This window comes from Ursus maritimus, unplaced genomic scaffold, assembly GCF_017311325.1.
Source record: "Ursus maritimus isolate PB19 unplaced genomic scaffold, ASM1731132v1 scaffold_3, whole genome shotgun sequence".
NCBI lineage: Eukaryota > Metazoa > Chordata > Mammalia > Carnivora > Ursidae > Ursus > Ursus maritimus.
Window position 1 is genome coordinate 31982613 of NW_024425563.1, and position 16494 is coordinate 31999106.

General features: G+C 33.9%; 1 protein-coding gene across 2 annotated transcripts in view; it reads left to right on the forward strand.

The window, feature by feature from the left end:
• Positions 1–16494, forward strand: part of ASZ1 (ankyrin repeat, SAM and basic leucine zipper domain containing 1) — a 48951-nt gene that overhangs the window by 409 nt on the left and 32048 nt on the right. For both annotated transcript variants that reach the window (XM_008705798.1, XM_040644071.1), the window contains exons 2-4: positions 128–227; positions 2170–2292; positions 4384–4495. In XM_008705798.1, coding sequence (XP_008704020.1) covers positions 128–227; positions 2170–2292; positions 4384–4495 — 335 coding nt within the window. The remainder of the gene's footprint in view (positions 1–127; positions 228–2169; positions 2293–4383; positions 4496–16494) is intronic.

A 16494-nucleotide genomic window follows, 5' to 3' on the forward strand; every position in this document is an offset into this window, starting at 1 on the left:
CCCCCCCCCCCCCCCCCCCCCCCCCCGCGCGCAGCCAAAAAGATGTACCTGAAACCAATCATTGTTTTCTGATGTAGTGGAAATGAAAATATGTATAACAATTTTCTTTAACTTTATCCTTTTTTAGAAATTAAAAGGGCCATTACTCCCTGAAGAAAAGAATGAAACATTTAAAAAAGCATTGACCACAGGAGATATTTCATTGGTCAAGGAGCTCCTAGATTCTGGTGAGAGATAAGGGATAGTTTCAACCTAACACAGTTGTCTACATTTACAAGGGTTCCTTATTTTAAAAGGTTTGAGTTGCTTTTCTAGTGTAAGCACAATGAATGTTAATATATTAAGTGCTCTCTATATCTTCCTTGACTGGATTATCTTTGCCTTATTTTCTTCTACCCTCAAATTTGGAATGCCAGCCTGTTGCTTCCATCAGTTCTTCTACCTCCTTCAAGAAGCCTGTTCTGATTAATCCTATCCTCTCCAGTAACTCTTAGACATTTTTTCTTAGCATTTACTGTCTATAATATTATTACATGTTTCTCCAAAATTGTTTCTAGTTATGTTCTTTCCTTGTGCTAGGTGTCTGTGTAATCACAATATGTGGATATCTGTTCCAGCTTTATTGCTTACTCATTGTGGTTCCTTAGGAAAGTCATTTAAACTTCTAGAGCATCAGTTTGTTTATGTAAAACATCATAATTATGTCCAGGGTCCTGTAACATTTTTCTGTGATCAAATTAAATATTAATTTTTTAAATTACCTGACGTAGGAGTATGAGTTGTTGATAATAATGGTTGAAATTATCCAAAGGAGTAACAGGCATTTACTATCTACTTGTAAATCCAAACATTCACACATACAGATAAATGAGATTGTTTATAGCAAAATGTTTTTCTTGTATGCTAGAGACATTGCATGGTTTAGTGGAAAAGGAATCATTTTGGAAACAGTACATTTCTGGGTTTGATTACTAACCCTGCCACCTGATGGCTCTGTAATCTTGACCAAGTTACTAAACCTTCCTAAACTTCAATTTCCCCCTTTTTAAAATGGGGATGCATAATATCAAAGGGTTTGGGGGTATATTAAAATGAAAACACACATAAAGATCTAAAACATATAGTTGCTACGTAAATATTAGCTGTTGTAACAAAAAAGAAGGATTTGTGTGACTGTGGACAATGGAACTTGAGTTTGTAATTGAAGAATGAAACTAAATAAAATTTGAATAATTGAAACAGGCTCAATACCTAATATGAACACTTGCAGGAGTGTGCATAGTGCTGGATTGGATGGAATAGTTAGAAATTTGTTTTAGAAAAGATAATTTGCCTTGGGGCCTGAGTTGTAGGACTCAAGTAGTAGGACTAGGTGTGGTGAAATGATGGAGGCTCCTGAAAGATTTGGACTTGAAAAGACCTACTGGTAAAGTAGATATTTAGTCAACCTTTTAAAATTTTGTTTTTAATTACAAACATTCAAAAAATTAATTTTTGAAAACCAATAATAAATATATAGGTATAAGTAAAAGATACCTTTGTTCCCACTTGAGAAAGTACCCCTGATGTCTTACTTCCACAGGTAACTCTTAATTTAGCATTTCCTAGTTTCCTTCCAGATGTCATTATTTCACACTTCAAAAAATATTTTTAGTTTTTTGCCTTCCAAAGTTATTCTTGGTTTTGATACATATTTCTGCACCAGTTGAGAAGTTTGATAAAAAAATGAAAGTTTCCTTTGAGTCAGCCACTTCTAACACTTCAAAGATGTCTCCAGTTTTTGTTATTCTTTTAATATGTTTAGTTCTCTTAAAATTACTAAATATTTCAGATATTCTAAAAGGTATAGCAGTTTCTCTCCTTAGCCCTGGAGATACCACTCTGCTGTAGTTGATATTTATCATTCCTGTGCATGTCCTTATATGCTTATTAGACATGTATGTACATATGTATGTACATAACCATATAGTGTTACTTTGAATGTTTTTGAACTACAATCATTTACTGTGTGGATCCTTTTAAACTTAGGCCATTATTACCAAGAAATTCCTTTTTGTTATAAATTGCATGGAATATGTTACTGTGCACAGTACTTTCAGCATATAAAAGTGGCAGTGATTTTTCTTCTGGTGGGGGAGGCTGTTAAAAGCTTGCTTTTTATATTGACAGGCATTAGTGTGGATTCCAGCTTTCGGTATGGATGGACTCCTCTTATGTATGCTGCTAGTGTTTCCAATGTAGAGCTGGTTCGTGTCCTTTTGGACAGAGGTGCTAATGCAAGCTTTGATAAGGGTAAGATGTTTTAAACATTTAAAATATGTGAGTATTTACTTTCTATGTATCTCTGTTTACAAGCCTAATTATAATCTGTTTAGGGGTGGTGATGTACACTTTCCATGTTCTGTTTTTATATATACGCTTTACAATAAACCTTTGTCCTTGAAAACAAGGTAAGATGTTGAGGTAACCCAACTGATTATGTTTACTGTGATTTTCTTGATTCCCAAGCAGCTATTATGCAAAGTGACAAAAATTAAAGCAGTTTAAAAAACAAACCTATTAGTTATATTATGTAATTAAGATACGAAATCAACTTAAAAACCATAGGTTTTTGGGTTTTTTTTGGAAAAACTCTCTTACCAGGAAGGTAGATTCCATGTATGTTACCTTAGTAACTGCTTATGTTATTATATACCTTTAATTTCTATGCTAGAGGGTTTGGTTATTTTTTAAAGGAAAAATGCATTGAAAGAAAACAGCTGATAATTTTGTCAAAAATTACTTGAAAATTAGTCTTTAAAATTTAAAACTCAACTCTGAATTATATCACCTAAGGTTGTTTCAAAGATAGCTTATTAAATTTATATGTTTCTTTGTTATTAGATTATTTCTACTTCATACTGCTTTGGATGCTTCTGAAACATAAGAGTATATGTCCAAATCGAGTTTAATTATTATATTGAATTATTGCTTACTTATTTTTAACATGTTTCCAATAGGCAATTAAATTCATTTCATAATTCAGATTTTGATTTCACTTTAGAATTAATTTTCACATTTACTTTGTACCTACATTAGATGTTTATAAAACCATTTCTGTTTTCTCATCTGTGTGTTTTATATAACTTCCCATCTTATCAATAGTTTTATGTTTAATCTGCTTCTGTGATAGGTTTTTCTTTTTATTATGTCATTTTAAAATATCACCCAGTGAAAGCTGGACTTAGGAATGAGATTTCTGAAAGTATAAAAAATATTCTCAAAAAAACTAATAGTTTTCTTAACTATAAAGAACAAACTGGTGGTTACCAGAGGAGAGATGGATATGGGGATGGGTGAAATAGGGAATGGGGATTAAGGATTGCACTTGTCATAAGCACCGGGTATTTTGTGGAAGTGTTGAATCACTGTATTATACACCTGAAACTAATATAGCACTGTATGTTAACCAATTGGAATTTAAGTAAAAACTTTAAAAAAATAAACTAAAAAAATTAGTTTTCTTTCTCTGCTTTTTGTAATCAGAGGAATACTTACAATTATAAAACAGTTTATATTTTTCTCAGCATGTTCACATAAATTCTATTATGTATTCAACAATAGCCCCATCAGGTAAAGAGGGCAGCTTCCTACCTATAAACTAGGTCTACTGAGATATTAAGGTATCACTGGAGTCACAGTTTATCAGTAGCAGAACTGGGACTAGAATCTTTATGCTTGATCAACATTAAACCACTAATGTAAACCTTAGTTGCCATGACCTATTTTAAATTCCCCAATTCTTACCTGAAAAGGGTTTTTGTTTTTTTAATCTGTGATTTCTGCTGGTGCCCTAGGGGCCAAGGGGAGAAGTTTTTAGGAAACAGACTGAGCTCAGAGAGATCCAGTAGAAGAGGACCAAAAAAGAAACCAATGGATATGGCAGTTAGGTCATTTTCAGTAGGATGGTTCGGATAAAAACCAAAATTTCACTGAAATGTCAAATGAATGAGAAATAAGTGAAATAAGAGAATATCAGTTATTGTTTTTCAACTACAGTTCAGCAAAGCAAATTTTAATCAACCAAAAACTGTTCAACTCCAGGCAGTAACTCTACACAGCATTCATGTTCTTACCACTTTCCTATTTTCTTAAAGGAAAGGGGGAAAAAAGGGAAATTAAGAAATGAATGATAGATATATTTTGGACATTAAGGAGTTCATCCCTAATCTCATTTTTTGGTGAAGGAATACAAAGGTATCTACTAAGAGTAAGAGATTTGGGAATAGGTATAAAATTTTAAGAGTACAGTAAATATTTAGAATCTTTTGAATGATAAAAGAAGTCAGTTAGATACACTTCTTGATGTGTGGGGGGGTTTCCTCACTTTTCTTTTCACTACAGATAAGCAGACTATTTTGATAACTGCTTGTTCTGCACGTGGCTCAGAGGAACAGATCTTAAAGTGTGTAGAGCTACTGCTTTCAAGAAATGCTGATCCAAATGTTGCTTGTAGGTAAGAGCCTTATTATCTATTAAAAACTATGGATATTTTTCTTTGATTATCAGCCTGTTAAATATTTGATAGCATGATTTTTTAAAAATCATAAACAATGTGTTTACTTGGCCATATGGTTGAGGAATGAAAATAGGTCATACTGTCATGGTTCTAATTTTATAAGATTACCAAAGGAAGGGTACATCATGAAAGTTGTCTTTCAACTTTTAATTTTTAGAGGAATGTTCTAATAATTTGAAATGAGAGGGAAAGAAAGACAATAAACTATATCATTTCTTATGAATCATACACTCAAAAGAATGATTAAGCTGTAATGGTAAAACCTCTTCATGTACTCTGTGTATACCACTTACCTGCTAAACAGTTCTACACAGAATTCCTAAGTAATATATTGAAATGTTTTCATTTTCCTAAGACTTTTCCAATTACATTATATCATATAGGTAATAATGTCTAGATGCATAGAAAACAAGCAGTAACTGCTTGTTGGATCTGTTGAAATGTTAGTAATTTAAAAAATGAATCAGATAGCTTAAAACTTCTGTTACTGACTTCTTTCTTAATCTGGCTCTGTCTTCTGTTTTATTTAATCTCTTTCTGTTTTATTTAATCTTCAAAATAAATAGAGTAGGAAATAGGCTATCCAACTGAAATATGTATAGCGAAATAGAATTATTATCCATAATTCATTCAAATAATAATGATCTAATGCCTGATATATAGAAATGACTATACTTGACTTTAGAAGGTTTTTTTCCCTATTTAATTTCTATGACAGCTAGACAGCAGGTGTCTGTTTTGTCTCCCAGGGGACACTTGGAAATGTCTGGAAACACTTTTGATTGTCACACCTGGGAGATTCTGTTGGCTTAGAGTACGCTACTGGCATAATGGGTGGAGGCCCGGGATGTTGTTAAACACCCACGGTATATAGGACAGCCTCTCAAAACAAAGAAGTACCCATCCCAAAATATTATAGTGCCCAGGTTGAGAAACTAGTGTGAGAAAAGTCAAGACTGGGAGAGTGGATAATCAGTATTTAACAAACAGATTTTTTAAAGATCTGGAAAGACTACCTGCAGATTTGTAGCAAATCAATTCACAGGAATTTTAATTCTGTCATATAGGGTATAAACCCTAGGTAGGTATAACTTTTGGATTTGACTATACTTTGGAATTGGGAACTCCAAGATACCTAGTTTAAGTAAGCCTCGATGGGTGCTTAATTTTAATTTTTACCTTCAGAAGTTGTTTATGATAAGATTTGCCATTCTGGGTTCAATGGGAAATTGTTTTTTGCTGGTGCTCTTTTTTTTTTTTAATTGCTTCTGCACTGTATTATAGAGAGCAAAATCTTTACCCTTCCAATTACTTATTATCTTGTAAACACACTGAAAGAAAAGTCAAGCAAGCCATTGTCATAGGTTCTAGACTGTTCTGCTTCCATAAGAACTAGAAGATATCTTTTAGATACACAAGGTATATTTAGGGAAAAACTTATTTGAATTAAAAATAACATAAGGTAAGCATCTCAAACTAAAACTATAAGGCAGCCACACAGTTTCAAAACTGAATACCCTAGAAAAGCTGATGAATCTGAAAGAACATAAAATTTGAATTGATATGTGCTCAATTAAAACAGACAACTTTACAGCATGGTTGAAGAAAAGAACAATCTGCATCTAATTAACAAATGTGAGAAATACCTGAAAAACTATTCAGCTGTTTTTATTTTAAGCTCAAAGCATAAAGTAGTGCAATAATTGAACTATGTTTTCTTGCAGAAAATGAGGACCTTGATAGAGCTGAAAAGAATAAATCATGGGAAATAGTGCTTTTAGGCTGCAAATTTTATAAGAAGGATAGCATTAGTGGACAGATGGGGATAGCATGGTGGCAGTGGAAAAGAAGAAATTTCAGGACACAGGGACAGTGCAATAAGACTTGGCAGGAATTTTATAGATAATTCATTAGAAATGACAAAAATCAAAACCTGTTAGAAGACTGGGAATTTTGGTTTCAATCCTTTTTCCCTCCCCTCTTCTTTTTTGAAAATTTTTTATGGCATTTAAGTACATGTAACATAAAGCTTGCCATTTTAACCATTTTCAGTGTATAGTGTATTTTCCTACTGTAAACTTTTGCTTCAGGCATCTGAAGTTTGCAGTCTTTTTGAGCATTGTTCACTTTTCTAGCCTGAGATCTGAGTTAAACTGAATAGAGACCTGCAGCTTGTATCTGTTCCTCAGATACCTATGACTATCTGGGGCTTTGTTTTACCTACTGAATTGTTTTTTTGGAAATCATGATTGGTGTTTGTTGCTGTTTGTTTTGCTAAAGCAAGCTGTTTACATATGTGTGCTAAAGATCAATATCACTAAATGCTTTTATATTTTCTGCTTCTCTTCTACTTCTTTAGCCATTCTAGTTCATTATTATGGTGAACATATAACATTCATATGTATTAGGTAAATATTATTTGAAGAGCAACTGTCATCTGCTTTGAAATTTTATGTCACTTTCTAATATTGTATGTACGTAGGCTTTAAAATCTTCTAATACCAGGGCACCTGGGTGGCTCAGTTGGTTAAGCGTCTGCCTTCAACTCAGGTCATGATCCCGGTGATCTGGGATCAAGCCCCAAGTTGGGCTCCCCACTCAGCAGGGTACCTGCTTTTCCCTCTGCCTCTGCCGCTCCTCCTGCTTGTGCTCTTGCTCTCTCTCTCTCAAATAAATAAAATATTAAAAAAAATAAAATCTAATACTATTTGATTCCTAAGTGTCAGTGTTTTTTGAGAAATTTTCTTAGTTTCTTTCAACATTTCTGACATTTCTTGTTTCACCTTGAAAATGGCCAATGGAAAAAAAATCCATCACTTTAACATGGTTATCATTAAGGTGTCTTCATCTCCTACATCAAGCATTATTATGACAAGCATTTTCTAAATTTTGGATTAATGCCTCGGTTCTAAATAAGTCTCATTCATTATCTCTTCAAATATTACCTCTGCCCTGTTCTTTCCTCTTTGAGTCTCTAATTGTGTATCTGTTAGACCTCTCTCTTTTTCCCCATGTCTTTGTTTCACTGTGTCACATTCTGGATAATAGTTTTCAGTTTTCCTTCTCAGTCACTGAATCTCACTTCTAATTTATTGCTTCTAATTTATTGTTAAATTCATCAATTGAGTTCATAATTTCAGTTACTTTTTTTCTAGAAATTCTGTTTCTTTTCAAAACCAGCAGTGTCACTTTTTTAAAAAAAGATTTGCGAGAGCAAGCACATGTGTACTTGCACGGGGGAGGGACAGAGGGAGAAGGGAGAGAGAATCCCAGGCAGACTCCCAAGCTCGGCGTGGTGCTGGTCGCAGGGCTTGATCCCAGGACTCTGAGATCTCCACCTGAGCTGCAATCAAGAGTAGGACACTCAACCAGCTAATGCCACCCAGGCACCGCTGGCAGTGTCACTATTTATAGCTCTTTGTTCCCTGAAAACATTTTCAAGCTCTAAATTAGAACTTCTTTAGGATGGCAAACATATGCAGTTGACCTTTGAACAGTGCAGGGGTTAGGAGCACCAACCCCCTGTGAGGTGAAAATGTGCATATAACTTTCGATTCCCCCAAAACTTAACTACTAATAGCCTTCTGTTGAGCAAAAACCTTACCAATAACATAAACAATCAATTAACATAATTTGTATGTTATGTGTAATGTATACTATATTCTTACAATGAAGTAAGCTAGAAAAAAGAAAGTGTTAAGAAAATCATAAGAAAGAGAAAATATATAGTACTGTACTGTATTTTTTTAAAAGATTTTATTTATTTATTGAGAGAGAATATGTGTGGAGGAGGGGCACAGAGAGGGAGGGAAAGAATCTCTAGCAGACTCCATGCTGAACGTGGAGCCTGATGCGGGGCTTGATCCCACAACCCTGAGATCATGACTTAAGCTGAAATCAAGAGTTGGATGCTTAACCGATTGAGCCACCCAGGTACCCCTTTACTGTACTGTATTTATTGAAAAAAAATGTGTATAAGTGGACCTATGCAGTTCAAACCCATGTTGTTCAAGAGTCAGCTGTAGTTCAGAAGTAACAGTTACAATATTTGAACAAATCTTGGTGGGTTTGTTTCTGTTAACAGTAGCATCTCATGCTTCTGATTCATGACTAGGTGCGAGTCATTAGATTTTAAAACTTACTCTTTGGCATACTATGAGGCCCTAAGGTAGGAATTTATGTGTTTCTGAAAGATGCCTTGGGCACCATCAGTCCAGGACTCATGTAACCTAAGTTCAGGGGTTGAAGTTCCCAGGGTCATTTGGTGATGTGTACCAAGAAAGCTAGTTTATTTCTGTTCATCCTTACTCTGAAGGTGTAGCCCTTAAAGTCCCGGCCTAATGTATGTTGAGTATGGTTTAGTAAACTTTCTACTTTGTATAAGCCCGGAACTTTGAATTTTGTTCCTCTTTGTGTTCACTGCCTCCAAAGCCACAGCTCATTTTCTCATTGGGCTCCTCTTGACGGGCGAATGCCTAGAAAGCAAAAGCAACCACAAATGCTATGTTTATTTACCTCTTTGGGGTTTTGCCATCTAGATTTTGGTTTAGTGGTTCTTCAATATCTTATTAGTCCTTCAGTTTTTAAGAAATTAAAATTTCATTTAGCTGTTTTAGATACCTTCACAATTTTGATACAAATTAGCTTGCCATTAATGGAATTAGAAACCTGCGTCTTCTGAATGTTTTGTTTTTTACTTATAGATCATCTGTTAGCTCTTTAATTCCTTGTATTCCATGTAATCTGTTATCTTGTTGAAAATAGCACTAATTTAATATTTAATGATGAACTTTCTGTATTACTACCTTGGGGTTTTATTTTATTTTTTTAATTTTTAAAAATTATTTTTATTTTTCCTCCTGTGGGACAAATGGTAAAAAAAAAAAAAAAAAACTGACAACTTGAAAGCCATTTTTAAGTTGACACAAATCTGTATCTTATGTTTCTCTTGGACCTTGGCTACTGACAATTCTTAGCACAGTGTACTATGTCTAGCAAATATGGAAATTTAATACTGTTTTTTTTTGGCTTTAAAATTTGTTTCTGGGGGTAGTTCTTTAGCTTGTTTTTAAATGAAACTGTGTACCAGGCAGTGTGTTGATTGCTCTTAAATAAATTCTGTAATATAATCCTTACACCTCCATAGTAGATAATATGTTTTTTACAGAACAGAAAAGTGACTCTTAGGTATTTAAAACTTTGAAAGTAGCACAGGTTTGATAAAGGAATTTACAACAGTTTAATCCAAACAGGATTCACCATTGGAATGTATTTATGTTTCCCATCTTGTCTATATTTAGGATTTTTCAACACAGCCAGTTTAAACAACATGGTCTTTTCTAATTGTTGCAAAATACATGTTTGTGTTAACCTGCCTTATATCTTGGGATTTTTTTTCTCTTTTTCCTAAAGTTTTGTAGATATTTGAATGTTTTGATTTTAAAGGTCCACAGATGTCAAAGGAAAGTATGTGAACACAAAAATATTATCACTTTAATGTAGCTTAGTCATATTTAGCCCTGAAAACAAGGTGGCCTGTAATCAAATTACTTGCAGCTTGGCAATTGTGCCGTAGTATGGACTTACCAGCCATTATTTTTCTTTTCATGTTGGATAATATAGTAATCAAGGACATTATGAATTACTGAAGTCTAAAAGGTCTGTATTAGATGATTGGATATATAATAAGATTTGAAAACTTCTTCAATCTTGCCTTAAATTTGGAGTTGAAATTTTTATTGTTAGAATAGTAATAAGCTTCCAAAAAGTATATGTAATTATAATTGGGTTTTTTTTTTTAAGATTTTATTTATTTATTGGAGAAAGCCAGAGACAGAGCGCAAGCAGAGGGGAGGGGGACAAGGGGAGGGAGAAGCAGACTCCCCTGCTGAGCAGGGAGCCCCATGCGGCTCGATCCCAGGACCCTGGGATCATAACCTGAGCCAAAGGTAGACTCAGCAGACTGAGCCACCCAGCATCCCTGTAATTTCTGTTTTTAGGAATTGTGTGGGTTCTTTTCTCCAGGTTTTCTGAAACATTTTCTTATATTAAAAAAAAATGTATATATTTTTATATTTAGAAAGAAATTTTCCTGGCAGAGAAGTTTATTATATTCAGGTTGCTCAGACATGAGATAAAGGTTTTGTAAAATGATGTGGCATTTTAATTTCAATAGATGTTTTTATTACCATTGATAAGACAGCACACATTAACTGATAGCCAAGGTTTTGACGTAATCATTGTGTGATTGTTAACTTGTTGAATGTTATTGCCTGTTCTAATAGACAGAAAATACTCTGGGAAAAATGTTACTTTCTTTCTCAGAATATAAATTTAGTTGTAAATGTCACTGGAGCATTTGGTAGATTGAGGTTTATTTTTGGATTACAAGATTAACTTGTTTTCTAGTCGTAAGTAAATATGTGGCATATCTTTGCTCTGAAAACATAGGCTGAAGTCACAATAATATTTTCAGAAAGAATTTAAAAAATAGGTTATTTAGAAAACTCCATACTTAGGTCATGGCATTAATATTGCTGTTCATAAACCTAGAAATCTACTTGGTCATTTTGAAAGCACAGAATGAAGAGGATAAAGGTGAGAAAAGCTAGTTGATGAAAGCCCTTGACACTAATCTCTGAAAACACATACACAGAAACCAAGACTTTAAAACAAACAAAAAAATAACTCCCAAATTTTGACTTGACTTTGTTTTATTGGTGTCTAGCACCAGTGTAAGTTGTGTTTTGGCTACTAAAGCTTCCACTTGGAGAGACCCATACCATTTCTTCTATTTAATTGTGGTCATATCTAGCTTCAAAGGAGTGAGGAAGTATAATCTTACTGTGTCACAGAAGAATCAGCAATATTGGGTGGACAGTCTTGATGATTTACCATATCAGCTTAAATGTCTTTTCTTCAGGGTCATAATAATTGTATTTTCTTTTAACTGTATGCTTAAAGCAATAATTAATTTTGAATTTTGAACATGAATTTGTAGCAAGAAAAATTGGTATTTACCTCAAACTTTTCATTTACTTTTATATATAATTTGTCCCGGGTCGCCTGGGTGGCTCAGTTGGTTAAGCATCTGCCTTCCGCTCAGTTCGTGATCTCAGGGTCCTGGAATGGGAATGGAGCCCCACAGTCAGGCTCTCTGCTCACCAGGGAGTCCGCTTCTCCCTCTCCCTCTATGCTCGAACTCTCTCTCTGCTTCTACCTCTCCTTCTGTGCTTGCTGGCTCTCTCTCTCTCTTGCTCTCACTCAAATAAATAAATAAAATCTTTAAAAAAAAAGAAAGAAAAAAATTTTTTAAGATTTTATTTATTTATTGGACAGAGAGAGGCTAGTGAGAGAGGGAACACAAGCAGAAGGAGTGGGAGAGGAAGAAGCAGGCTTCCAGCGGAGCAGGGAGCCCAATGTGGGGCTCGATCCCAGTACCCTGGGATCACGCCCTGAGCCGAAGGCAGACGCTTAACATCTGAGCCACCCAGGCACCCCTAAAAAAAAATTTTTGTCCCTAGTTTGTTATTTATATTATCTCTTAAGTTCATTGCATTTTTGATATTTATAATCCTACCTTAAGGGCTGCTTTATTAGCCTCCTAATTGATATTTTTGATTGCACTATTTCTGTAATTTAATCAGTTTTGTGTGCTGTTACCTGTAGAACACACTTCCTTTTGTCTTTTAAGTGAAAGCCAAACCTCTCTGTAATTTGATCCCACCTTGATGACTTCTTACTATTTCCTAAAGTCTAATTTCATTTTATTTCAAAATTGTTCCTCAGATACATGGTCATTCCTGCCTGTTTTTGCTTTTGTTATTCTTCAGTTTGGAATATCTTCTTCTTCCCTCACTGTGCATTCAAATTTGTCTTCAAATGCCAGGTTAATAGTCTATGATGCTTTCCTTCGTTATTAAGCCCACAAGAGTACTTTTGTTCGTAAGCTATGATTTTGGATGGGTGACTATCTTGTTCAGCACATTTTTATACATCTCATATGTTGTCCTTTCATTGTTTTCTTGTATGAAAGTCTTGATTTCCCTGTGAGCCACTCGACTATCCTGGCACTACATATTTTTTGATTCTTTCACAGTTCTTTCATTTGATATTTTTCAAGTTTTTATTGACTTTAATAGATTTGACATAGAATGATCGTTTGTCTATTTCATTTACAAAACTTAACTGAAACATATTATTTGTGAAGTAATTAATATGTCAATCCATTTATGCCACAAAAAACATGAACCTGGGTTCAAACACTATCTCAGCTCTTCGCCCAAGCTAATGTAGCCATTAAGTCTTTTGAAATAGTTAAGGCTCAGTTTCTTTAGGGATTGATAGCATGATACCTAACTAGCTATCAGGGTAGCTGTGAGAATTAAAACAAGATAATGAATATGAAAGTACTTAACATGCTGCCATTGCAGAGTAGATGCTAAGTATCACTTTACTTAAATTCATAATGTTTCCTGTGCTGTATTGTAAGAGCACAATTTCTAAAATGCATATTTCTTACTAATTTATGAAATTAAATTGATAAGTATATATACTATTTTTCTTTAAACATTTTTATCATGTTAATAAATTGTACATAAATGTGTAAGTATATTATTTTTTGAACTTAAAAATGGTTAAATATTTCAATATGACAGATATATGGATTATTATTATGGTAGATCAGGAGTAAGTGAGAGTTGGGGATGTGGAAAGAATGTATATGAACTACCCTTTCCAGTGGCTTAACAAGAAAGTAAAGATACAGGATGTTAGCCCAGTGGGAAAGTTAGATACACTGTGACTTCAGCAGTTAGTCTTTAAACTCTGTTCTAACTGCTAAAAGAATTATTTTTTTAAGTGAAGCTGTAGTTTGTCTAACACTCCTCAAAAAGATTACCCAATTAGTGAATATAATTGTTTCAAGTGCTTTGTAATTAGAAATTATAATCCATACTCTTCTGAAGACTCTCTTTGAACTTTGGTATTGATTAGGTTTAGGTCACCATACCCTTTTCATACAAAAATTAATTTGAAATAAAAACCAACCATATTTCATGTACTCTGACACATTTTTTTCACGTATTTGCATCTCTGAAATCGGCGTGCCTCCTAAAATTGATGGTGTCATAGATCAAATGAAATATAGATTTGTTATTTATCTATTTTAATTGTTTTGTATTGTTTTATATTTTTTGTATTTGGGGTTGTCCAGTGGTACTAGAAGTCCTGGAAGAAGTGAACAGTGTAAAAATAACATTTTAAGCTTTCTCTCATGATTTCTTAACTTTCGAAAATGAAAGATTTTTTTCCTAAATATATGCTGTTTCAGTGGTTCCCACCAAAATAGGTTACTTTCTACATATTAATGGTCTGTGCTAAAGAAGAAGGTTGGATTGCTGATGTAATGAAGCATAAGATTAAAAGAACTGATTTATTTCTCCATTATGCTTACCTTGTATACATATAGGTGGTATTTTAGTCAATAGGAAGCATACTGCTACAGTTATATTTCCTTTTGAAAATTTTTCCTGCATTCAAGTGTATGGCAACAACTTCATGAATACCTATACACAGAAGTGAATCCATTTTGTTGGGAAAGTTTAATATCTCCCGATAATATGTCGTTGTAGAACTGTGCACTAATTAGGACCTTTACTTAGTCAAGAATTTATTGCATCTCATTAAGATACTAATTTTTAATATCCATTGGCCCTTACTAAAGCCAACAAGACTTATTAAAAATCAAGAAAAAAAACATATAAAACTTTGCATACCAAAGCTGTAACTCATATAGTCTTTGAGAAGCCTAATTGATTCAATTTTGCTTTAAATATGTTTAAAATAATATGCTATAATTAAAGGCTCCTGTGCATCCTCCCCAATCATATTCATTTCACTTCTTTCTTCCCCAGAGGTAACAAGTCCTATAATTTGTATGTATTTTTCCTGCCCAAGTTGGATGGATTATCATCCACATGAACTTACATATAGTAATCCATCCATATATCTGTAAAAATTATATCATTTGGTACATTTTTTATTCCATTTTTCATTGAGATCTGATTTACAAAGTGAAATGTACAGATCTTACGTGTACAGTTTGGGGAATGACAAATAAATACACCCACGTAGCTCACATCCCTTTCAAAATACAGAACATTTTTCCATTACCCTAGGAAGTTCTCTTAAGTCCCTTCCAAGACAATCCTCTGAACCCTAGAGGCAACCACTATTTTATTTTTTTTCTACCCTGATTGGTGTTTTGTTTTGTGCATCATACATTATATACTTGTAGTATCTGAATTCTTCACTCAGCATAATATTTTTGAGATATATCCATGTTTTATGTATCAGTAGTTCATTTCTTTTTGTTGCTGGTAAGTAGTCCAGTGTTTGAATATACCACAATTTTTTAAATCTCTTAGTTTTCGGGGCGCCTGGGTGGCTCAGTCGTTAAGCGTCTGCCTTTGGCTCAGGGCGTGATCCCGGCGTTGTGGGATCGAGCCCCATATCAGGCTTCTCTGCTAGGAGCCTGCTTCTTCCTCTCCCACTCCCCCTGCTTGTGTTCTCTCTCTCTCTGGCTGTCTCTCTGTGTCAAATAAATAGAATCTTTTTTAAAAAAAATCTCTTAGTTTTCTTTTTGTTACTGATTTCTGTTAATTTCACTGTGGTCAGAGAACATCGTTCTATATGATTTCCCATCTTTACAGTTTGTTGAGATTTTCTTTATGGCCCAGAATGTGGTCAGTTTTTGCAGATGTTGCATGTTCACTTCCAGTAATAATTTGGCAATAGTTGGGTATAATGGTCCATGTGTATTAATTAGGCCACATTTATTTGTTCTGTTATTCAGACCTTCTCAATGACTGCTGATTTTTTTGCTTGCTTGTTTTGTCAGTTACTGTGATTTCTATTTGATCAACTTTTGCTAATGTTTTAAGGTCACCATATTCCTGATGCATTAACCTTTTATGAAGTATGTTCCTCTGCATGTGTAGTAATGTTTCTTAATTATAATATACTTTATTTAATATAAGTATGACTGTATCAGCTTTCTTTTAGTATCTTTTTCCATCCTTTTGCTTTCAGCCTTTCTTAGATATTTATTTAAAGTGAGCGATAGATAGTTCTTTTTTTTTTTTTTTTAAGATTTTATTTATTTATTTGACAGAGATAGAGACAGCCAGCGAGAGAGGGAACACAAGCAGGGGGAGTGGGAGAGGAAGAAGCAGGCTCGTAGCAGAGGAGCCTGATGTGGGGCTCGATCCCATAACGCCGGGATCACGCCCTGAGCCGAAGGCAGATGCTTATCCGCTGTGCCACCCAGGCGCCCCGATAGTTCTTTTTTTTAATTCAGATTAATTAACAGTAGTTTCCTTTTAATTGGAATATTTAGTTCACTGGTGTTTAGGGTACATGCTGACAGATCTGTTTCATTTAGTTAGTGCTCTTTTTCCCGAAGATTGCTTTTGGATTAATCTTTTTCTTATTCATTTTCCTATCTTGCTAGTTATTCATTCTTCTATTATTCTTTGAGTGGCTGCTCTAGAGATTGTAGCATGTACTTTTTACTTTTAAGAGTCTGTTATATACTAATACTTTTACCAATTCCCAGACAATGTCAGGAATCTTAGAATATTTTAACTCCATTTGCTCATCCCACTCCTACCTTTGTTGTGGTGGTGTCATATATTTTAAATATCTATGTGTTTTAAACCTCACATCACATAATTATCATCATTTTATTATTGTTACCAATTATGCTGTTATTGTGAACTCTTATTTAGATTTAATCATATATTCATTCTCTCTGGTATTAATTCCATCCTGTATTTTCATGTTTCAATCAGGGCTCATTAGTCTTCTGAAAACCTTTCTTTAGTTTATTTGCTGGTGACAGAGTCTGTTTTTGTTTGAAAACCTTTTTATTAAAA